We start from the raw sequence: 25,112 nt of genomic DNA, 5'->3' as shown, positions 1-25,112 counted from the left end.
AACATGGGGCCAGACTCTTTTCACTGGTGCCCAGTGACAGGGCAAGGGGCAATGGATACACATTGGAACACAGCAATCCACTCCACATGAGGAATAACTTCTTCACTGTGAGGGTGAAGGAGCACTGGAATGGGCTGCCCACAGAAATTGTGGAGTCTCCTCTAGAGACTTTCTAAAACCTGTCTGGATGAGTTCTTTTGTGGTCTGCCTTAGGTGATCCAGCTTTGGCAGGGGTGTAATTAGATGATCTCCAGACTCCCTTTCATTTCCTACCATTCTGTGATTTTGTGATTCTGCGATTTTCAGTTCTTAGTCCTTGAGTCATTAATTATGTCACAGTCTTGTGGAACTGCATTATCAGGTGGGGTTTTTTTTGCCAGCAGTTCAGGAAGGAATGTGCCTTTCCTAAGAGGAATGTCTTTTCAAGCTTGTTCATCTGCCTCATGTTTTGCATTAATTATTTTGTTTCTGTTAGAGATTGCTGCAGCTCCCTCATGGCCATTTCAGATAGCCATTTTATAAACATTACAGCTATAATGTTCCACATATCCATGTAGTGTTTTACAGAAGATTAGAGAGGGAAGTCAGTGCAGTGTGTGAGTTCACAGTTGTTGTTGGGATGTTTCAGTGGAGACACACCATTACTTACATATTCATGTCCCAGTGCATGGAGAAAACGATAACATGGACAACTAAGCATTGCAGAAACCCAGAGAAAAAGCAGCCTCTACTCTAGAGGCTTCACTGCCTACACTTCCTCTTCTCCGTGCAGTAGGGTATCACTTCTCATCTGGAAAACCATGAATAACTTGGTGTCTTTCTAAAAAGGGGAAACTGCCTTGCACAGGCAACTCCTAAGCTAGAGTATGTCTGCTGGAACTGGCAGGCTAGAGTCTCGTTCAGAGCAACTCATTGTTCTTTCATCAGTGAATTTGAAATACACGGTCATGTATCCAGATTCTCCTTTTATTGTCAGGACTGTCAGAGGTATAAAAAAGTAGGGTCTGCTTAATGGGATGCTTAAGAAGAGGAGAGGGGGGCTATTTTATTTTTGTGTCTGGTTGACATGATTCACTATGGGAGGCATAATTCTTTCGTTTTGCAGTTGCCTCTTGTGTTGTAGAAATTGTCTAGCGTTTTAGTTTTGTGTCTAATTATGCACATGTTCTTTCTTTTTTCTTTATTTCATGCTTTGAGTGGAAAAGCACCACCCACCTGAAGGCAACAGAAGAACTGTAGTAGTGGCAGAGATGGATGGGAACATGTCTGTAGCAAACTAAGAGATTCTCGTGCCTAGGAGGGCTGTAGGAGCTCTTACCTGCTAAGATTCTGCTCAGTAACCCCTTGCTCAGAGAATTAGATTGTTGTGTGCTGCTTCATTGTTTTCATGCAGGGAAGAGCAATAACTCTTGAAATAGGTCAAGGTGTCAAATGCTGCAATATGACAGCTTTCCTAGCAGGCACACATGCAAGCTGACCATTGTTTTAGGGAAGAAATTCTTGATATGAGCTGCTTCTCTACTTGATATGATAGCTAACAGAGAATATTTGAAGCCCTCCAAGAACTTTGTCTCCATGGTGCTTTTTCTAGTAGAGGAATGTCAATGACCACAAAGAATGAGTTTGTGGATGAAATGGAAATCCAGTATTTTCTGCAAGGTGTTTAAAACTTAAAAGTTCTTGGGTGGTATTCATTCTCTGCCTATCACAAGACACAAATAGACTGAAATGAATGATGCTGTGAATTCATTACCCTTAACTTTTAGGCCAGCTGACCAGTTCTAGCTATATTGTGAGTTTGGTAATGGTGAATGAGTAAATCATGAGATGAGATGATACCTGAGCATGGATAGTGCTTTAAATTAATATCTTCTTTTACCTTTCTGATTATTATTTTCACCTAGATTATTTTCTTGCAGAAATATGCATAGCTTCTTTGCCAGTCATTGGTGTGATGTTTTTTCAGCCTTTGATGTCAGATTCAAATGATACATATTGAGAATTCAGCCTTTCATACTGTGCATTTCGTTCCCTGTTAACTATGTTAATGGGTATAAGCTGATTACATTCTACTCTGGTAACTGATCTACCTGAAATATTTAGAGGATATTCATGGCTAGCCCTGTATGAGTGGAGAGGAGAGTTCAGCATAGGGTATCTTAAAGAGTTATCAATTATTTATATCTTTAGAAGGGTTGCTCAAACTTCGGCTGACCCTAAAATCCCTTGAACTACATAAAATGCAACAGACTGGGCCTGTTGCTTAATAGTCTATTATTTATTATTTTTTAACTCTGTGTGAGAGTAGTGGGTACAATATTACTTAAAAAGAACTTAACTCACAGTCATTTCAGACCTTTTATTTTCTCAAAGACATAGTGGTTTTTTTTTGTTTGTTTGTTTGGTCATTCTTGGGGGTTTTGGGAGTTTTTTCCTGCTTATTATATTATATGTTGTCTAAGAGCCTTTAGTGATCTAAACCACTTTACTTAGTGGAGGGCTGCATTTTTTGAGCATCACTGTTGATGAAGCTTTGCTGCTGTTGAGAACCATATTAAGAAGCATGGAGTTCTAACTGTTAACCTAAATGAGGAGCATGGCCATAGAGTTCTTAAAATCTTGGTAGCAGCAAGGTAATGAAGCGTTCTAAATATAGATGGTTTCCTTAAACAGACAGAAATTTATGGCTCTGGGAGAATCAGCCAATAAAACGTGTGTAGTAGGTAAAGGGAGCCACCTAGAGTTAATCCATCGGAATCTCTAAATGTATGTCTGAGGCAGCTCTTAGTGACGCCAAACTGACTGCTAAACATTAAATCCTGCTATCTGTAACAGCCTTTTCCTGAGAGCAAAGTACCAAAGTGTGATTAGAACCCACGTTAATATGTTTTTACAATGCTACTGAAGGATTAGGATAGTTACTGCACTTTACATTAAAGAGCATTGGGGTGAAAATTAATAACCTCAATAATACATGATACAAGGACTAGTACTAAAGTCTCCCTCCTTAACAGTTGAGGACTCTGACCGGCATACTATGTATTAGGCAGTTTCCAATAACATTTGCTTTAGACACATGATTCCTGCCTCTTGGCAGCAATTTCTTTGCTTCACTGGGAAGATTAGAAGATGCCCTGTATTTGACGACTCCTCAGCTTGGATGTTAGCCTAGAAAAATGGAAATATGATGCCCTGCAAGCTGAGAAGAACTTAGCCTGAACTTAGTTCCTGGAAGAGGTTTGCTAACTGTAAGTTGCCATACAGCCCTCCGCCTTATATCTCTGGTAGCTGCAATGTTTTGTGCTGGACTTAAAGTTGTTTCTTTCATATTCATGCTATACTGGACCTATTGGGGAATTAACATTTGGGCACAGCTGTATGTATGACCTGTGCCCTTAACCTTCTGGAGTTGAGATTCTTCAGTGCAAGAACCGACTCCTTAAGATCTTCTAGGTTTCTGAGTAAGATACCTTCATGGCTGGAGTTTGGGTTCCAGTATCCTCTTCTTAAATTTGCCTAAATTTGCATGGTATTTTATTTGAGATGTCAAAGCAAGCACCCTGAAGTCATCTCCATCTCTTTTGAAAATGCAAGCTGCAATTTATCTGTAAAGGGGAATCCCAGGTGTAGTGTTTCCCTTTCTCTCTCTCACTTGGATATCTTAGCAAGGCTAAGGCAGAGACAGAAACTTAAAAAGATGGGTCAGTCAAGAGTTTATAGTTGCATTACATGTGATTTTCCCACATAACTTTGCATATCTGTGAGAATAATAACTCGTATAACTGCATATGGCGAGTCAGGTCCTGATGGCTCAGGTGCATGGACATAGGTTCAGAATCACAAGCCATGTATTTTTGCCTTCCATGGAGAAAGTGTTAATCACAACTTGTGCCAAGGAAGGCAAGGTGAGCTTCAGACTGTAGGAAGAAGCTGTTCCTTGAGCATTTATATTGGACAATATCCCTTAACTTCTGACACCAGCCACTTAATTAAGCTATATTTTTTGGGCCCTTTCTTACTCCAGTGTGCTCATAATTAAGACTGGCCATTCAGATTATTTTATAGACTTTCAAAGTGCATATTGATTAGTTGCTATAATTCCTTAAAATAATATTCATAGAATCCCAGAGTGGGTTGGGTTGGAAGGGACCTTAAAGACCATCTAGTTCCAACCTGCCCTGCCATGGGGCAGGTACACCTTCTGCTAGACCGGTTTGCTCAAGGCTCTGTGCAGTCTGCCTTTGAACACTTCCAGGGAGAGGGCATCCACAGCTTCTTTGGGCAACCTGTTCCAGTGCCTCACCACCCTCACAGTGAAGAATTTCTTTCTTGTATCCAATGTAAATCTACTCTCAGTTTAAAGCCATTACCCTGTGTCCTGTCACTACACTCCCTGACAGACAGTTCTTTCTCATCTCTCCTGTGCCCTCCTCCTTTTAAGTACTAGAAGGCTGCTATAACGTCTCCCTTCGGCCTTCTCTGAAGACCAGACAAGCCAGCTGTCTCAACCTGTCCTCATAGGAGAGGTGCTCCAGCCCTCTGATCATTATTGTGGCTTTCCTCTGGACCTGCTCTAACAGTTCTGTGTCCTTCTTTTGCTGGTGGCCCTAGAGCTGAATGCAATGCTCCAGGTACTCATAAGAACAGAGCAGAGGGGGAGACTCACCTCCTTTGACCTGCTGACCACTCTTCTTCTGATGCAGCCCAGGATATAGTTGGCATATTATTGAGGTCAAAACAGGTTATCAATTCTGACATCACAGTCTATTTTGCATGCAAGATGAAGACATTTTTGAATACATTCAGGAAGTATTTTTAAACATTTCAAGTGGGTATGTCTTGTTCTGAATTTAAACAGAATTTTCTTTACATCCGAGCAAGACATCTTCCTTAACTTGATACCCAAAAGTGTGAAGTCCTCTGCTCTTGAAGACATCAGAAAGTTACTAGATGCTACTACTGCCTAGCTTAGTTATAGATGCAGTGTACAATGACGTTGAACTGGCACACATCTCTCTTTACACCTACCAGCTCCAGTGTGTTGACTCCTCTGTCTGGAAAGACAAATGACTGGTATGTACTCCAACATGTTGTGCAGCCCCCTTCTCCCTTCCCAGAGCTAACTGCAATAAAGTGACAATATCATTTGCCACACTTGCTCTTCCTTCCCTATGATTTTTCTAAAGTTTTGCCAACGTTGCACGTAATGTTGTGTGTCATTAGGGCAGTGGGGAATTGTCCATTATGCAGACTTCAGGCTGCAGCTTGTTGTGATAACATAGAATCATAGAATCAACCAGGTTGGAAGAGACCTCCAAGTTCATCCAGTCCAACCTGTCACTCAGCCCTATGCAGTTAACTAGGCCATGGCACCAAGTGCCTCATCCAGTCTTTTCTTGAGCACCTCTAGGGATGGTGACTCCACCACCTCCCTGGGCAGCCCATTCCAATGGCAAATCACTCTCTCTGTGAAAAACTTCTTCCTAACATCCAGCCTATACTTCCCCTGGCACAACTTGAGACTGTGTCTCCTTGTTCTACTGGTGGTTGCCTGGGAGAAGAGGCCACCCCCCACCTGGCTACAGCCTCCCTTCAGGTAGTTGTAGACAGTAATAAGATCACCCCTGAGCCTCCTCTTCTCCAGGCTAAACAATCCCATCTGCCTCAGCCTCTCCTCATAGGGTTTGTGCTCAAGGCCTTTCACCAGCTTTGTTGCCCTTCTCTGGACGTGTTCCAGCACCTCAGCATCTCTCTTGAATTGAGGAGCCCAGAACTGGACACGGTAGTCAAGGTGTGGCCTGACCAGTGTTGAGTACAGGGGAAGAATAACATCTTTCTTTAAAGCCTGTACTTTAAGGAGGAAGTCATGAGCCTTGGAGATCACTTGCTTGCTACTATCAGAATGAAGTTACAACTCTGCAGAGCCAAGCAGTAAGTGAAGCAATCAGAATTGGTATTTTGATGAAACCATCAAAATAACTGAAAAAAGATCAGTTTATGAGAACTGAAAATGTTTCTTTGGGTAAATGTCTTAAAATTCCAGAAAACCAGACAAGAATCAGTAACTTTTCATAGCTTTCTGGGGGTTTGATACCAAAGCTTTAAAAAAAGATTACTGACTGTAAAATCCATCTCTCCAAACCAGTGTAGGATTCTTTTTTGTTGTTTTTTCAGAGAGCAGAGGAATAAAACAATTACAGAGCTATTACCTCCATGGTGGAGGACTTGCTTTTGGAGTCCATACAGAGTGCTTTCTTTGAGCTTATTGGCAAAGCCAAGATTCCACTGTTGCTGTATCCAGTTACCTCAATGCTACCTAGTGTCTGAATATCACACTGTGTAACCTCGTTTACAATAACATCTGATATTTAACAGGTTTTAGTATGTTTGAGTTTGTGGCTCATGTGGTAAGTAAGGAAGTTATTGTTGAGAGTTTGAATTTGATGAGGTGTTACCTAACTTTAGCACTTCAGAAGTTAGTTATCTAGTTTAGTTGTCGGGGCTTTGTCCCCCTGCCCCCCTTTGAGACAGGAGATACACCCAAAAGGCAATCCATTCCCACCCTATAAACCAACCACACAGCTGCCCCTCTGTTGTCAAGGTTTGGAGCCTCAAATAAGGCATCTCATGATAAGGAAGGTGAAGTGTTCTGTCAGGGACATGAGTGGCTACTTGTAGGAGGGGAGAGGCAGAGCCTCACTCTCACATCCTGGGACAGACCTGTAACCATGAGCCATTCTTGGTCTCTGCTAGTTAATCAGTAATTGACAGGGTTTGCTGTTGTACTGCAGGCCAACGTGTTCTGTATTTTTTACAGGCTCAGTGGGGAGAGCCATTCTTAATATTACTGCTATGTTTAGATGGGAGGCTGCAAGGAAAATACAGTTGTATCAGGAAGTGGTGCTGGTGACTTGATAACCAGCATGGCAACAAGTATCCTGGCATGGTGCTTTTGAGCATTACCTTCCCAGATGGTAGGTTAAATCTCAGAGCTGCAAGTCATTAGAGGATCATACTTCACAGCAGTAAGCAGTATACCCCAGACAGATTAAATGATAAGTAACTCTGTCCTCCTTGCCCTTACCAGCAGCTTCACTTAAACTTCACAAGTCTTATGCACAGCCTGATTTAAACGTTTCTAAGCCCAGATGCAGTTGCTGCCTTCTGTGCCAGAGATGGCAGCAGTATGGAGCAAGTGAAGTAATGTCTGCATGTGCAAGTAGTAAAGTTTAGATGAAGAGTGCTATAGAAATGAAATACATTGTTACTTCACAGAGTTACATAACGTTTAGAGTAGCGATTTTGCAATATCCACATTAATGTAAATGGTTTGCTGCGCTTGATGTCAGTGTTCATACAGCAGCCCAGAGCAGTGCGCTTCCCACAATAAGCAGAAAGCAGAACAATGAGAAAAGAGGAGCAGCAGTGCTTGTATTTGACTTGTGGTTCTGGTTTTCCTCCACCTGGGTGCCTGCCCAAAGCAGGGAGATAACCAAATACTTGCAAGCAGTCTGTATTCCCTGCCTTTCCCGCCCTCACCCAGCTGGTGGTGAAACTACAGGTGGGTACAGACTGTTCACCAGTACAGTACAACCAATGCAGCTAATGTCAGCTTGAATATGACTTTCAGTTTATGTTACAGCTTTAATTCTGTAAGTCTACATCTGTTGCATTATGAATTCCTTGTACTTATAGGGGCTATTAGAATAACAATAGGTAGATCCAACTACTTCTGTAGAGACACTTCCAAGTGAGGGGAATAAATCTGCTAAGGTATTATACATCTCTGGCAGAGGAAGCCTCTGCATAGCTGAAACCTGCACACCACTCTGATCTAGAGATTTTTAGTGGAGAAAACTTGACTTCTCATCAATATACTCTGTAGTTGTTGGAAGAAAATCTTAGTTGTAATACCAAGCTTTCTGGAAGCCTCCTCATTGCTGGCCCAGTTTTAACTGCTCCCCTCTGTCATCATCCCTTGGCACCACAGCTTTAATAAGACTAGCATTGTTTCGGCAGATGAACCCAGAGGGAGTTAGTGTAACTCTTCACACAGAAAGCAGGACAGAGTCTGGAGCCTGACAGCTCTGGCCGTCCCTTCCAAACTCAAAATCTGACAAATCATAACCAGGGTGTTTTCAAGAGCTATAAACAGTGTCTGTAGCACAGAATGGCTGTTTCTCCTTCACAAGATAACCATGGAACAAGAGCAGCAATAGAGATGGTCAGATAGATGTGTCTTAGATTGCCTTTGCTTTCTTAGCCTGAGTGGCCTGGTATCTTTTAGAGATGTGTAAAATTCTTTTTTTCAAACTGCCTTTGTTTAGAGAATTTTTGGGTCCTGAGCTGTACCAGAGGCTGGCCACAGCTCATGACATTTTGGAGACTTGTCTATAGCTCTTGCAGGAATACAAATGTAATAGAGGACTCCAAAGTAGAGGCAGCTTGTTCTAGTAAGACAGATGGCATTACCTCGTCTGAGGGGTGGTGATTCAGAAGCTGCTTCTTAGACCAGTTCAGCCTTGTGCTTGGCAAAGGGAGGGAGGCTGGTGCTGGGAAGTTTAAGCTTATCAGCTTCTTTCTTGTATCCTGTTTTTCAATTCAAAAGTGTTACAATTCAACTTTGTTTTCAATTCAGAAGTGGCTTCTAGAGTTAATTTCTCAGTTCTGCAGTCCAGAGTAGTAGTGTGCAAAGAAGGCTTTCAGTGCTGTCCTGTCTGATTTGGATGTCATGTGCTGCACCGTGGGAGTCTTTCCTAGTTTGAGCTGCAAGATTTTTGTTACAATTTGCGTTTGGCATGGGCGTGTTCGATTCAGTTTCTAAACCTCTAAGTGTACCAAATGTTGAGTATGGCATAGTTTCCTTGATTTCAAGAGGAAACATTTAGAATAAGCTATGAAGTAGAAGGTTATTCTGCCTGATCTGTCTTTTTATTTTTCATGCTAATACTGCGCCTGTTCCTAACCTGTAATCAGCTGTTGTGGAAATAATGCATTGTCCCCAAGGTAAATTTAGAAAGCCATTCACCCACAATGCACCTGCAGATAAATGCAATTTTAGTATGGTGTTTAAAGCATTAGGCCCTGCTCAGAGAGCAAGATATGCTTGCTTGGAGCCAGCTCCAGATTACCGGTTCCTCTCTATTCCTTCTCAGGCCCTATATGTCCATTGGAACGCTGCGTGATCAAGTCATCTATCCAGACTCAGTGGAGGATATGCATGAGAAAGGCTACCAAGACCGCGATCTGGAGGCTATCCTGCATATGGTTCATCTATACCACATAGTTCAAAGAGAAGGAGGTAAATTGCTTATTTTTGTAACAAGCTTTACAAAATCTGTTCCTTGCATGTGTGTTTTAGTGCGACTGACCTTTTCTTACTGAACTGGCAAAACTGGATCCAGATCTTTTGTGTTTTGGGGAGCTGTACAAGCACATGCTTGTTGCTCCTGATGCTAATGGAAAGAGCTCTTCTCCTCATAGTAAATTCATGCCCAGGCTGGACATACTTGTTCTCTTGTAAGCCAATATTTTTATGGTATTGTGAGATCACTGACCTTCCTTTATTTGCTTAGAAAATGTAATATGTCTTAAAACCTTGAAATGCCACTGGCTGCATCAACTCAAAAGCATGTGAATGAAAAGAGAGTCAGGTCTGTGTTCACCCCCCTGTTTGGTGGGATCAGGAGGACTGTGTGACACAAGAAGGTGTCTGACACCACACCACCAGGGTGAACAAGTTAAAAATAACCAAATGACTGGCTGGGTAGAGTGTTGCCATCTACTGCTTAAGTTGACATGTATTCTCAGCATTGTTCATCCTAAGAGTAGGAGACTGGTGTAGTAAATATCAAGATGCTAAAGCTTCTCTTGTGTCTGAAGAACTAAAGCATTTCATGGCTTTTTTTCCAAGCACAGCAATAATTTTTGTTCTCACCAAACACTAATCTCTAGTTTGAATTTCATCCTCATCATCGTGCTTTTAAAACAGACATAAGACAAAGTTTGTAACACTTAGAGAGAGAGGAAAGAGTATCTTCAACCTCCTCTGAGGAGCTGATATTGGGAGTCCTGGGTGTACCTTGCCTCTCTCTGCCAGCTGCCAGTGCAGCTTTTTGAGAGGATACTTTGAGTGCGTTGCTTTGTGTGTGTTTGGTGTCTCTCAGGAGTATGCTGACAATGGAAAGTAGTTCTTCAGCCACTGGGAATCCCGAGAAAATATCTTCATTCCCAGGGGGGACGCTGCTCTGTTCAAAAGGCAGACTGTGTGTCTTGGAATTTGTAAGGACACTTATTTGATGTCACTTGAGAGTGAGGAGTAGCAATCCTTTACAGCAGCAGTTGTATATCTACAGATACTTCTCTACCTCACAGTCCTGTTGGTAGCTTCTTATCTTTCCATAGATTAATGCTTCATTGTTAATAGTGTAGTAATGACTGTTGGCCCTGAAGTTACAATTGGAAATAAGAATCTGCCATCATTCTGATTCATGATATTATTCAGATCTAATGCTACACACAAGGGTTGGAAAAAGTGGACAGAGAGCTAAATTCATTGACCAGAATTAATTGCAGAAAAGGCCTTTACTCACTGCACAAACATTATAACAACTCCTGTTAGTATTGAAGTCATTTTACTCAGTGTACATTGTGGAAGAGCAAGCAGATGTATTGGAGTGGGGAGCTGGAAAAGGAGGAGGAGGAGTTAAAATTGCCAGTGGCAAGAAGCCACTGTACAGTGTGCATTCATGGCCTGCTGGTACTTAGAGATGCATGAAAAACACAATGGCCAAAACCAAATCCCCAACAGTCTCTGAATGTACAGCATCATGGTTTATAACTCTGCAGCTGGAGTGTGTGATTTTGGGGCAGTTATTGTGCTCCACATACAATATGCTGTTGGTTAGGCTCAGTGTTCTGAGTTGCCAAACTAAAAGCCCAGGTGTGGATCAGTCTCTCACTACTTTCTGTGCCAAAGAAAGTATTTCTTGCCGACCCTGTTCTGTCTCTTCTGCCTGTGAGACATGCACAATCTATTAAAAAGTCTAGAGGACATTATTAGTGTTCACTGATGCTTTATTCAAAGTCCACACTTGGCACATTGTGCAAAAGTCTACACAAAGAAATGTTTTAAAAGAAGTCTTAGGCATTTTATGATCTAAATTGACAGAAGTGGGCAAAGCTGCAAAACAGGGGGAGAGATTACCACATACCAGGAAGTTTTTAGGATCGTAATACAGTTACTTGTTCCCTGTTCTCCTTGGGCATCTGCAGAAGACAAGTGACAAGGCAGGAAAAGAAAGGAAATCCTCAAGCTACGCCAGGGGAGATTTAGGCTCGAGGTGGGGAGAAAGTTCTTCACTGAGAGAGTCATTGGACACTGGAATGGGCTGCCCGGGGAGGTGGTGGAGTCGCCATCCCTGGGGCTGTTCAAGGCAAGATTGGACGTGGTACTTGGTGCCATGGTCTAGCCTTGAGCTCTGTGGTAAAGGATTGGACTTGATGATCTGTGAGGTCTCTTCCAATCCTAATAATACTGTGATACTGTGAAATCCATGACATATGATTTGACATATTACATGCATTTCATATGCTTACATATTCTTTAGAGCTGTTCCAGTTTGGGACAAAGACTCTTCATTTTTTGAACCAGCAAGCCAAAGACAGTCTTGTTGAAAGTGAAAATGGAAAATTTTTATGTATACGTAGCTGGATTATTTCTAATTCAAATTTTTATTTTATTATTTGACCTCAAATCACATTTTTAATTCTTTCTATTAAAAATAGAACTTCTTGCATTGCAAAATAATGGAGAATCCCATGTAAAGCTCATAGAGCAAGGGGTTTGCCCCACACTGTCTTTTTTCCTTTTTGCAAGCTGCTTTGGTGATTGACAAACACTGGCATTCTCTAATAGAAAAAAAACCTGCTGAAAAATTCCCATCAAGTTTCTATTTATACATTATATACACCTTTTGAAAAGGTACTACGTCTGAAAAAAATCTTGCAACCATTTCTGGTTACTTAGATTCTTGTGGATCTGTAGTGTATATTCATGCTGCCAATGTCCTGTCACATGAAGGGAGCAATGAGTATGAGTAGCAACATGCTCAGTGTGTGACTGGGCCTGTCAGTTTGGGGCTGATGACATTATTGAACAAGTTCAACCTGTTTATGGTTTCTCAGCACCCCAGATTATAATTACTCCTCATTATTTTGCACATTTGTCATACCTTTGGATCTTGTCCAGGGAACCATTGTGCTAGGCCACAGATAAACACACAGACAAGCACATTTTCTCTCTCTGAGATATTTTCACTTGATCATTTGAGCCCTGGATTTGCCATTATTACTGGTACCAGCAGTAACTCTGAAGTGCTCTGCTGGCTTTTCCAGTGGCTCTGAAATCCTGCAGTGTCATGCTGAGCTAGGGCTCACACAATTGATGGTCTTTTTGTTCCTTCCTCAGCTAAAGACTGCCTGTGCATATTCATCCTGCACAGTGTCCAGGCTCTTCACTTTTATCAGCTGCCTGAAGACATAACACTGTGCAAGAGGCCTTAGTGTTCAAAATCTCACCAGGGCTGAACTCTCTGGCTGCAGTTTGCTGCAGTAGTCTTTCTTCTGCCATGAAGTGGTAACATTCCACTCCATGGAATGTAGATCTGGAAAAGCATCTTTTAAGCATGTCTTTTTATGGAAGCTGAATCCTTTGTCTTGCAACTAAGTGCAGGAATTCACAAGGATGAAGAATATATACCCCAGATGTAACCCTTTTTCTGTTGTTAAATTTAGCTTGCTTTTTCCTTCAGAAGGTTGAGGCAAAAGGAATTGCAAAAGAAGTCAATTAAATGCTGCTATTTCTACTGCTGTTAACTCTGTACCAGCATATTACACATGCTCTTTGTCTTAATAATTGAAAAAGGCATTTCTGTGACATCCGGCACAGCCCAGCAGTGTGCCCAGGTGGCCAAGAGAGCCAGTGGCATCCTGGCCTGCATCAGGAATTGTGTGGTCAGCAGGAGCAGGGAGGTCATTCTGCCCCTCTACTCTGCACTGGTTAGACCACACCTTGAGTACTGTGTTCAGTTCTGGGCCCCCCACTTTAGGAGGGACATTGAGATGCTTGAGCATGTCCGGAGAAGGGCAACGAGGCTGGTGGGAGGCCTTGAGCACAGCCCTACGAGGAGAGGCTGAGGGAGCTGGGATTGTTTAGCCTGGAGAAGAGGAGGTTCAGGGGTGACCTTATTGCTGTCTACAACTACCTGAAGGGTGGTTGTGGCCAGGAGGAGGTTGCTCTTTTCTCTCAGGTGGCCAGCACCAGAACAAGAGGACACAGCCTCAGGCTGCGCCAGGGGAGATTTAGGCTGGAGGTGAGGAGAAAGTTCTTCACTGAGAGAGTCATTGGACACTGGAATGGGCTGCCTGGGGAAGTGGTGGAGTTGCCGTCCCTGGGGCTGTTGAAGGCAGGATTGGATGTGGCACTTGGTGCCATGGTCTAGCCTTGAGCTCTGTGGTAAAGGGTTGGACTTGATGATCTGTGAGGTCTCTTCCAACCCTGATGATACTATGATACTGTGATCCAGTGTTCATCACATATACATAGGATCACGTGCAATCAAAGGCTATATGGAACAAGAAGCTGGGCAAGGAGTTTGGACTCTGAAAGCTAGGATTATGTTTGTACCTACTGAGAGATTTGTGCTGTGTTCTTGGACATGCCATTTCATATCCGCTGTGTTCATGATCAAGCCATTTCATTGCTTTGTTTGTAAAGTAGATGTAGCTACGCATGATGAAAGCCACTGACAGAATGCAAATGACCTTTATTGGCCTGTGTCATGTCAGCAGGAAGAGCAACAAGTAGGTGCATTGTTGTTAATAGTAGAGGGTCCATTTATTGTGAATTACAACACCCAAGTTGTTCAGACATTGGGAAATATTTTTAAAAGGGATAATATTTAAGTGGATCCTTCTTTATATGTTGTTTGAGGCATTCCAAGTGGAAAATAGGGAAGTTCAGGGAGGGAGCTATGTAGAATGGAAGTTGAAGTGAGCACAGAGATGACCATTGTGTCCTGATAAAGGGAGGTTATGTCTTACAGCTTTAGAGAAAATAATAAAATTATTGTGCTGACAAGATAATAATGCTGCTTCTTCAACTTCATTCCTTTTGGTCTTTTAATAAGTCTTTATAAACCAGTTGATCTGGAAGAAGCTGTATGAACACAGGCTCTGCAGTCTGAATGTTGTCTTCAGAAGCGTAGTTGTTTTTATGGTTTTCATGAAGGGCCATTCCCGTCCTTTGCCCTTAAAACCTTTTGCCAAAGAGGACTGCTTCGGGTATTTTACAAGCTTTTTGGGAAGCCAAAGGTGGCAGTGGAACATATTCCAGCTGTCCGTGTGGTTCCCAACTCGGGACTACTCAGCAGCAGCAGCGTTTGTGTATCTGTTCACTTTGCCAAGTTCATCCAGATGATGATTCAGTTAATCATTACACAACACAGTCTTTACTAGGAGCCCATATATAAAAAGCTCTCTATATGCCCCTAGGGGTTGCCCACTAAGATCCTTAAAGAGGAATGGAAGGAAACTGGGGAAAAACAATAGGATCAGTAAAGGTGATGTATTTCTAGTGTGTGCGTGCCCAGTGTTGAAATTTATCTATATACACATGTTAGAAAATGACGACCCTCTATTTTACAACTTTGTGTAGAGAAAATTCTTGGAACTCTGTCAGTAGCATTAAAAATTCCTCTTTTCAGTCACAGCTTCTCACCAGATACTTTGGTTTTGTTCACACCTACCAAGCCCTGATGCAACACTAAGCATGGGCAGAGCACTCCCCAGCCTCCTGCACTCTCACAGGCCCCACATCTCTCAACTTTGGTCAGGCATCAGAAATAACACAGCCCACCCCCCCCTTGCTTGACCTTGTTTATAGTCTTTTATGGTAAATGTTTATTTTAAATTGAGTACTGGTGAAAATGGACTTTTCAGCTTTGTTGTTCACTTTTTAGTTACAGTGCTTCTGAGATGATTTGGAAAGATGTTGTGTTCCTCACCTGGCCTCACTTCAGCTGCCTGCCTCATGAATATAGGGCCCAATTGAGGAAAAATGTTTTAGCAGGATTTCTTTACATTCACACTCTCCCTTTTCAGAGCTCACCTGTTTTGCTACTCTGTCCCTCTGGATTGTGTGACTGAAAACTTATTTTCAGTAGGGTAATTTGGTGTTCGAAGTTCTTCATTTGTGGGAATAGATCATGCCAAAGTACTTAGAGGAACACCAGTCTGCCCTAAGATCACAGACAAAATGCATCATGCTCCCGTCACATGTATCTGAAAGAGATAAGGAAGAAAATATCATAGAATCACAGAATGCACTGGGTTGGAAAGGATCTCTAAATCAATTAGAGGCTGTGTGAAAAAGCATGCTCAGTATTTGTGCTAGTTTGAGACTAGCTGGAGTATTTTGGTGAGAAGATTTAGATTATAGGCTGTGAAAAGGAAACAGTGGTGATGTCCACCTCACACATAGGCTTGCTGAGATGTATAAAAAGAAGAACATAAAACATAGATAACACAGTGCATCTCTGTCTCAGCGGGTGTCTGTACTTTTCTCCCTGGCTTACTTTCTATGTAACTATGCCTTCTGCTTTCTAATCCCCCTGGCCGATCCTCCAAACTCACCTTACACATAAGGCAAACTCTGGGAGAAGGTAGAGGGGTGGAAAGGAGGTGGAAGGGTGGTTGGGAGTCCCTCCTGGAGACTCTGGTTTCTGGGAGGGCTGTTATGTTTCTGTATCACTTCTAACTTGTGTATTTCTGTACATAGCTGTACATATTGTAAGTATCTGCTTGTATATTGTGCTAAGCTGTAAATAGAAAGCTTCATTCCTTAATTTCCATCCAGCTGAGTCTAGTCTGGGTGATTTCATAAGGGAGGGGGAGGTAACACCCAAACCATCACAGTATTGTAAAAGTTGAAGGTCATATCTAAATACAAACTAGTGAGAGGTAAATCCTCCTGTTCTTTGTGTTTTTTACGCATTGTCTTTGAGTTTGTTTCAAAATTTCCACTCACACTTTTCAAGAAGGAACAGGAAATTGTTCTATAAAACCAACATGAGAGAATAAAATGATTAGTTGTACACAGGTAAAAGATGTTTTTTCAAGAAAATGGCAAGTAAAGTTTTTTGACAGTGCCTACATGACCAAGAAGGTTAAATGCCACCTTAAAATTTGACATATTTGGAACATTTTCCCAACTGAGTGCCAGTGGAAATGCATTTACATATTTTAGAAGATCTGGTCCAGAACCCCAAGCTGTCTCTTCTGCAGTGGAAATGCTCTTTATGAGTTTGGTAGCAGGTTGCAGAGCTTTTGCAAATGAGGCTGCATTTTCTTCATAGAATTACATTTTCTAAAGTGTTTTGTTTGCATTTTCTTTTCAAAGGCTGGGATGCCATCATGGATTGGAAAGATGTCTTATCAGGAGGAGAAAAGCAAAGGATGGGCATGGCTCGGATGTTTTACCATAAGTAAGCATTTTGATTTGTTCTTTAAGTAGCATCTGAAAATGAGGAAATATTTTCCAAGTTTCCTGTTACAGGCTGAGCAGACTCTCCATGCAGTATGCAATACTGCTAGATTGTTGCTGTTGACTCTTACAAGCTCTGCTTTTCATTTGGGCAGTGCTTGTTACTTAAGCTTTGCTTTTGGCAGCATAACAGCACATTTTCCAGATTTTTTTTTCTTTAACATCTCAGTGTCTATCCCACAAACATTGCAGGATGCAGAGGCTCTGGCAGTTTGAAAGCCAAGCTCCAAAACTTTTTGGGTTTGGAGGTGCAAGTGTGCAAAGGCATCCCAGTCCGTACATAGAAAGTTTCTAAGCTGGCTGCAGCTACTGCATGACTTGCTGGTGGGACAGAATAAAGGTTGTCAAACTAGAACATAGGAGGCAGATCATTGTGTACTCAGATGGACCAGGAAATAAGACTCCTTTTCCCTGCACCTGCATAACGCACAGGAACTTTATGTCATTGCTATCCAACTTCCAGCTGTAGATAAGAGACATCTGTCTGGCAAACACGTCTCTCTCCTTTCTGTCGCTCTCAAATTAAACATCATACATGCAAATATTGTCCAAGACATAGAAGAGTAATGTTCTTTATCTGCTTTTGAAAGGCCGAAATACGCATTGCTGGATGAGTGCACGAGTGCTGTAAGCATTGATGTTGAAGGAAAGATATTCCAAGCTGCAAAAGCTGCTGGGATATCCCTGCTTTCTATAACACATAGACCTTCTCTTTGGTAAGTACATTCAGGGATTTATCATGGTCCTTGCTTTTAGCTTTCTGACAGGCAGTGAACTGGTCTTTATTCTTCAGACTAGTTGTTTAACTTTGTACAATTGTTTAATTAGTATCTGCTGAGGGAGCTGGCATTGTTTAGCCTGGAGAAGAGGAGGCTCAAGGGTGACCTTATTGCTGTCTACAACTACCTGAAGGGTGGTTGTAGCCAGGAGGAGGTTGCTCTCTTCTCTCAGGTGGCCAGCACCAGAACGAGAGGACACAGCCTCAGGCTGCACCAGGGGAAATTTCGGCTCGAGGTGAGGAGAAAGTTCTTCACTGAGAGAGTCATTGGACACTGGAATGGGCTGCCCGGGGAGGCGGTGGAGTCACCATCCCTGGAGCTGTTCAAGGCAGGATTGGACGTGGCACTTGGTGCCATGGTCTAGCCTTGAGCTGTGTGGTAAAGGATTGGACTTGGTGATCTATGAGGTCTCTTCTAACCTTGATGATACTGTGATACACTTTCTAAGATGTTTTTTCTACAATGATAGTGGTGTAAACATACTTAGCATTGATTTTTCATTCTTTGACATCTATTTAAACAGGTTACATTTATTAACTACTAATAGCAACATGCAGGTGTCTTGTCAGTTAAGTAGTTCACCACACCATAGCCACAAGAGGTATCACCAGATTATTCTGTAAAAGTGGCATGTTTACCAGTGCAGGGAGAAGGTAGGAAACTTGGCAAGTGTTCTTTCATAGCAGTATGGTATTTTAACTTAATTTGTGTCCTCTAGCTGCAGGGTTTGTGAGCTTTCAAAATTTGACTGTCTTGAAAAAAAAACCAATTTGAATTCTGAGAAACATTCTAATAAGGGAGTCCCTCAAAGGAAATAAATGTAGTTACTAAATATATACAGCAGCCAAATATTTTAAAGGCCAGAACGACATCAAGAGGGTATAAGACAGCATTAGCAGGCACTATTTGTTCTGAACTCCTTGATCTCTACTGTCATATTGTTTGCTTTTTTCTTTAAACCAATGGCAAAAAATCCATTACCCATCTGTTGCCTCAAAGGACAGAGCTTGTATCCATGTCTGCTTCTCTGAAAAACAGGTCTCTTCAGCATTCCTCCTTCCTCTCTGTAGATGATAACAGCATAAATGTCTTCTATTGGATCAGGACATAGTTTAAAGAAAAAGTTCATGAGTATTATGATGGAAAAAAAACATCACTTAGACATTTATTTTTAAAAATAATTTCAATTACACTTACAAATAGTATTTAATATTTTACAGTTTGACATTATTTTAAAACCACTGTGTTTGAGAGCATCTCCCTTACAAATATTGGTGATGCAAAGAGAAGTTACGCAAAAGAAGTTGTGAGAAAGATCTTTTTAGTTCAGTTTCCTATCAACATTTTCTAATACCAATGCTAGTCAGGAAGGTTTGGGATTGTTCTTGTAACCTCCACAGTATTACTGACGTTACCAGATTTGTGGGGTTCTGGAGAAATAAATGGAAGTGTTAAGTAAGAAATAAGCCTTTAATTTGTATATGCTTCCACGGGGACTGGACTGCATAGACAAAAGCCTGGTTCACGTGTGCTTTTCTCCCCCTCAAGCTTATACCAGGAAATACTTCCTCTTTTAACTAAACATTGGCTACTTTCCTAGACCACAAATACTGGATACCTAAATCAATTATCTTAGGTCTCAATTTCTGGGGAGGGTTTGTTGGGAAGAAAATAGAGCGATAGGTTAACTACCTTGTGTCACAAAGAATAATACGCAATAAATGGTAAATAAAAGCCTGGAGTTAAATCTCTTTTGAGTCCCATGCATTTATTAACCTCTCATGTTCCTTGGATGGGATTTATAATGACTGCTTTATGATCTGTCTCATCTTCTGTAATTTATAGTGATAAATGACACAGTCATACCAGCAGCTCTGAGGGAACTCTCTACTCTTCCTCTTACAGCTGCTGATAAATGTCTTGTCAGGTCTTGACAAACTCCACATGTACACCTTTGAATATTTTCAGTGCACACACCCTGACATTCACTGAAAGATCTGCAACTCCTATAGAGACTTTTTTATTTTGACCCCTTGCAGACCGAATCATGTTTTAGGACTGGAGGTTTCTTTAACCAGTATTATAAGATGCCAGAGAACAAACTCCTGCCACCATCCCTGGAGGTGTTAAAAAAACTTGTAGACCTAGAGCTTCAAGATATGGTTTAACAGCCATAGTGGTGTTAGGTTGATGGTTGGACTTGATGATCTGAAAGAACTTTTCCAGCAGAAACAGTTCTATGCAACTTTGGGTAATTTGAACAAACCTAGAATTTTATCAGTACCACCAGGTGTGCTGTACTGCCTGAATATATTTTCTGCTAAGAAGGTAAAACATCTCTCAGAAAGCAAGGTAAATAAAATGAACATTCCTATGGGAGAAAGGAGCCTTGTCTGGTTCTGCTTTTCAAGTTCCTGGAGAAAATGAAGGCTGGTAGACTTGCACTGAAAGCAGCAGTAACCGCAAACAGAGGCAGAAAGAGAGAGGGTGCCAGGTTAGCCAGGGACAGCAGATGATGAGGTTAACCCTGCCACAACCCTTCTGCCTGCTCCTTCCAGCATCACTGCAGATGAACCTGATAGTGTGGGCTGGTGGAAGCAACGACTGCCCCAGCTGGGAAGCCTGTATTGATGGTGATAGTTTACAGCTGACACCTCACTGCTGAATTTCACTAAATGGCCTAGGAAGATCCTGGTGACAGGCTGTGACATACCAAATCCTGAGTGTCCTGGGAGTACAAGCAACTGAAAAAGTCCACCCAGTGATCAAAAAGTGGACAATTCCGAACCCTGAGAGGCACCGCTGAAAAGAAACGTGGACATCCAAATTTGCATGCAAAATGAACCACCTGTTCCATGAGCCATTGCTAACATTTTGATTTCTACTGCAGGAAGTACCACACTCACTTGCTGCAGTTTGATGGACAAGGCGGCTGGCGTTTCGAGCAGTTGGACAATGCTATCCGTTTATCACTGAGTGAGGAAAAACAGAGACTGGAATCCCAACTTGCAGGAATTCCCAAAATGCAGCAGAGACTGAATGAACTGTGTAAAATCTTGGGAGAAGACTCAGTGCTTAAAACAATGGACACAGAAGAATAAATAATTTATGGTTTATGTTTTTAAAAGTATTTTTTTAGTTAAAAGCATTACAAATCCAGCCATTATCCTTTGCATGCATTGTGATAGAGGCTTAGAGCATAGAGAAACACAGCCAGCAAAAAATAATGCTCTGAATGCTCTGTGAGACTTTAGCATTTTAGTATTAAAGAAGAAAGTGGTTGAACTGTGAACAGAAAATAAGCAAGTGCACAACGTGTGAGATTAGTGATTGCAGCTTAAGTTAATTCCTAGTGAAAGCCCAATTCACTGCAAAAAAACTACCAACACAGTCAGGTTTTGTAGGTGGATTTTTGCCTGATACTTGGCCTGCAGAATGTGCTCTTATACGAGGTCACCGCGTGCATATGATATGCCTGCTATGCAGAGCAAACCTGGCATGAAACTCAGGCATGGAGCACGATGGAGACAGCATCTGGGTGAGTATGCAAGATGCATGCAAAAATCTCATTTGGGTATAAGAAACGTTCTTTCAGCCTGTGTAAAAGCAAACTCTTATTCTACTACTGAATCACATACACACCTTTACCTGCGTTTCTACAGGAAATAACATAGTAGGCTGTTGAGAAGGGAACTGTCTGAGCAACTCACTGCCCTTGTGACAGAGAAGCAGAGATAGAGTTAAACATATAATGTACCTGTGCTGTACTTTATGTCATTATGCATACCTGGAGAGGCTCTTTGCCATTTGTGATAGATCAGTTCCTTTGGAGGATTATTTATGTCCCTTGTTTAGTTACCTCTTGTTGGGGAGGGGAGGGGGAGAGGGGAAGTGAGAACAGAGCACTGGGCCTGGCATCAAGTGACTTAATTTTTTGCTTGGCTAAGGCATTTGTCTGCTCCATGGGTCTGCTCCAGCTAGTGTCCTTTTATGACACAGTTCCTCTGCTTGTAAAATTACAATATAGACAACATGTTTGTTCCACAAAACACTTTGTGACAGGAAGGACTGCAGGTGAGGAAAATGTCAGTTTCTAACAATACACTGAATTCTCAGGCATGGCTGTCCTGCCAAGTAAAATGCTCAGCAGTTATAAAGGTCTGTGAAAAGCTGGAGCATTTTGTAACCACTAATTAATATGCCTGCCATATTTTGATAGAGTGGCTGAACACTGTGGTCCCTGTGAGCAAGTGCACCAGTTAATAGCTTTGCTTTCAGATGCACCCATCTGCTCAGTAGGAACCTGGTCTCCAGTCAGTCACAGGCACTTTAAGCAGAAACTCCTAAGACAGTGCTGGCCTGAGTGCCTTGCAAAACCTGTTGAATTAAAAACAAAGATGTGAATGTGAATGGATTTGAGAGCTCCTGATCTGTTCTCTCTGACTGCCAGTGCATAGTAAACAGACAGCTTGTGAGTGAAGATCAGAAGGGGCAAGAGCCTTTGAAGCTGCACAGATGAGCCTTAGCAGAGATGTAGCAATCCTGAAGTGTGTTGATCCTTTTTTTCCTAGAAGTGTGATTTCTTAGAATATTTGTATCTGGTGTGTTTAGTTTTAGAAGGACAATGTGTAACCTGTTAAGAACTGGGGGCATTGTGTAGCTAGGGATGAGTGAGCACCCTGAAAATACAAACTGGTAACTTTTTCTGTTTACCTCAAGAACTAGAGAAAAGTGAATTAACTCCATCTGCCAAATCCCAGCCCAGTGCAGTAACTATCAGATCATCATCCTTCTCAGCTTGTGCTGTCTTGCTGCTTGATATAGCATTCGCACCAGAAAGTGGTGTAAGTCTGCTCCCCATCCTGCTCCTTCAGAGTCTGTAGCTTGAATGTAACCCTTGCAACTTATCCTGGTGACAACAGTTTGTTCCTCTCATTAGTTTTCTCGGTAGAGTCCCCTGGGACATTTCACTGACACAGAGAGGAATGATCTTGGGAACCTTTGAAAGGGATGAGGAATAAAGGTTCAAGATAATAAGATGCATTGTAAAGTGCAGACCGGAGGTCGCTGCTGTGGTGAATGATGTGCATGCATCTCAAGCTGCGAGTGTCTCTACTTGTCCCTCTCCCTGGAGGCTAGCTTTCCCCCTTCTCATCTTCAAAGTAAAATTCAGAGTTGCTGGAAAAAAAGAAAAAAGTCAGCCAGGAATCTGCTCTCAGCATCAATGAGATTGATGATTTTAAAGGTGTGCACATTTCTTAGTTATGTTTTTCTAAGGTGATGCATCATATGCACGCCCTTGTCCCAGCTGCAGCATGTCCTGCTAGTGCAAAGCAGCCTCGGACTCACCTTTCCACGAGCCTTTCTCAAGGCAAGAGCTGAGGTGGAGGAAGGAACATTAATATTTTTCCCCGGCCCCTCGCTTAAGCATTTTACCGTGTGGCTGAGAGTTAAACCAGGGTTGTCCACTCCCTGAATCAAAATGACATTGAAGAGTGCTGAGCAATTGCCCCAGTTTGGCATAGCTGCAGCTGTGACCCCGCAGCACTTGCAGACACCCCACAATGCTCTGCCATGGGGCTTGACTTGGGAGCCATCGTGGAGGAGTGCAGCACCTGAAAACTGCTGTGTTGCCTTGCAGAGGCTGAAGCTGGCCTCATGGCACAACACAAACATGTCTATGAGGAAACCACATTTAGAATAAAAAAGGGTTGTTTGCTGCGTGTTTTAAATGACCTACAAAAGATACATATATTATTGATGACATTTTAATGAAAACTGAAATTGCACCAATTCTCCTCAAAATTTCTTATGTATTTCTTGGATAGTAGTAGACTTAATCATTCCCATTCAGTAACATGGCATGAAGTATCCTAGTGCATCACTTGGCTACTGACATTCCTACAGGCATAACAAGAACATCAGAGGCTGGGATGAAGAGAAACCCTTCTTTAAACAGGAACTTTCTGTGTAATACTGAGCCAGTTTTAGAAGGATTTTCTCTACCAGTGGCTCAATATTTTAAGTTAGTTTGGTGACTGGACAGGAAGCTGCTTTGGAGACTTTCTCTGCAAACATTTTGAATAGTTCCAAGGACTGATTGAGATGGGAGTCTGCAGTTCTGTTTTGTCTCTGGTGAAACAGAAAGCATAAGCCATACCACTTTGTGCTGTTTTGGGCTTGGACAGGAAAGCAAAAGCAGAGGTGTGTGCTTTCTGCTCAGGGAATAGCTCAGAGAGATGTTGTTCTGGAGCCAAGTCATGGGGAACACTTGGCTCTTGCAATGCAAGAGGGTCAGAGCAGAGCAGGATACCTTGGTGGAATTGTTTTTCATGGTGCAGTGAAAGCTGCTTATCAATGTTCATTCCTTTTGTGGTGTTCAGGAGCTGTGACTACCTGGGAGGCCAGGGAAGTGATTTTTCAGCCTTCCTTCTGCCTGTCATATCTAGCTGGAGCTAGCCATACCCAGGTGGATGTGTCACAGCATCTGTGCATTCAGGGCTGGACACTGCAGCGTGCTCTCAGTGCACCATGTGAGTATTGTCACATGGCTCAGGGCAGACAGACTTACTTACCTGGGGCTACATCCTAGAGGACTACAGGTGCTGAGCAAAATTCATACCAGTCTCAAGCATGGAGTAACTGTACAAGGAAAATCTGAATTATCCACATCAATTTGTTCAGATAATGCTGGGATTTTTTACAGGGATCTTCTGAATGGGAAGACTAAGTTTTTGTGTGTAGGATTTCAGTATTTTAACCTAGGATGAGTTTGTTTTTCAATTAGTTTTGGGACCAGACTCATTCCTGCTTTAGATTTGGAAGCTGTCCTTCTGCAGGGGCAGAGAAACCCCACATGTCTTCTCAAAGGGTTTTTTGAAACCAGTGATAATTGTATTTGAGTGAGGAATTAAGGAATTTGGTATTCAATGGCATATTCTAGGGAAAACTGCAATTAAAATTACACCCTAAATCAAATGGACACATCTGTAGTCCCCTCAACATGTCTGAATGATGACAATGCACGTTAAAGTCAAGTTTACGAGCCTGTGTTCAGAGATTTCAATCATATATAGAATGAATCCCCCTGTAGAGCTGTTCACAAAGCTTAAGAGAACTGAACTGATAATTGAATGTGTCTTTCTTTTGGTTTTGTTCAATATTAATGCCTTTTAAGAGCAGACAATTTATAAAGCAATAAATTATGCTTTACAATTGTAATTTATTCCAACCTCAAATAAAATACATTGTATTTACTTTGAGTTCACAGCATTCCTTATGAATCAGTCACAAAGCATTCAGGACCTACTTGCTTGTGTTCTGGGAGACCCTTCCCATCCTGCATTTCTGTGGAGGGGTAGAAAAGCTTGGGGTGGATGTTGTGTGTCGCCAAGGTGAACCATGGGGGGATGGTGAGGTACCCCATGTGCAGGACCTCAGTTATGCAAGTGAGGAGCCCTTGGTGATGGTGGTGTGGTGGAGGCTCAAATAGACATGTTTACAAATCTATTTATGCCCGGACATGTTGTCCCCCCAAAAGGTGTTGTCCTGCCCAAACCTGGGCAAAACAAGTTAAGGGGGACAAAGGAGCACAATAGGATTGGTGCCTTCGAGTCTGGCCTGGCCTGCTTGAAGGTTGAAGTAAACAGGTTGTGTAAGCTCACGCGCCTAGGGTGGGGACCCACCTGAGCCCTATCCTTATTTGGGGGTACCAGACCCGTGGATTTCAT

General features: G+C 42.2%; 1 protein-coding gene across 2 annotated transcripts in view; it reads left to right on the top strand.

Annotated features, from left to right (window-relative positions):
• ABCD2 (ATP binding cassette subfamily D member 2) overlaps positions 1-24,637 on the top strand; it is a 51,732-nt gene extending 27,095 nt beyond the window's left edge. For both annotated transcript variants that reach the window (XM_064142478.1, XM_064142477.1), the window contains exons 7-10: positions 9,156-9,301; positions 16,460-16,544; positions 17,194-17,319; positions 20,273-24,637. In XM_064142478.1, the coding sequence (XP_063998548.1) occupies positions 9,156-9,301; positions 16,460-16,544; positions 17,194-17,319; positions 20,273-20,483 (568 nt within the window). In that variant the 3' untranslated portion in view covers positions 20,484-24,637. The remainder of the gene's footprint in view (positions 1-9,155; positions 9,302-16,459; positions 16,545-17,193; positions 17,320-20,272) is intronic.
• The last annotated feature ends 475 nt before the right edge of the window (positions 24,638-25,112 follow it).

The sequence above is a fragment of the Pogoniulus pusillus genome, chromosome 4 (assembly GCF_015220805.1).
Source record: "Pogoniulus pusillus isolate bPogPus1 chromosome 4, bPogPus1.pri, whole genome shotgun sequence".
Taxonomy (NCBI): Eukaryota; Metazoa; Chordata; class Aves; order Piciformes; family Lybiidae; genus Pogoniulus; species Pogoniulus pusillus.
This window is presented reverse-complemented; position numbering and strand designations above follow the sequence as displayed.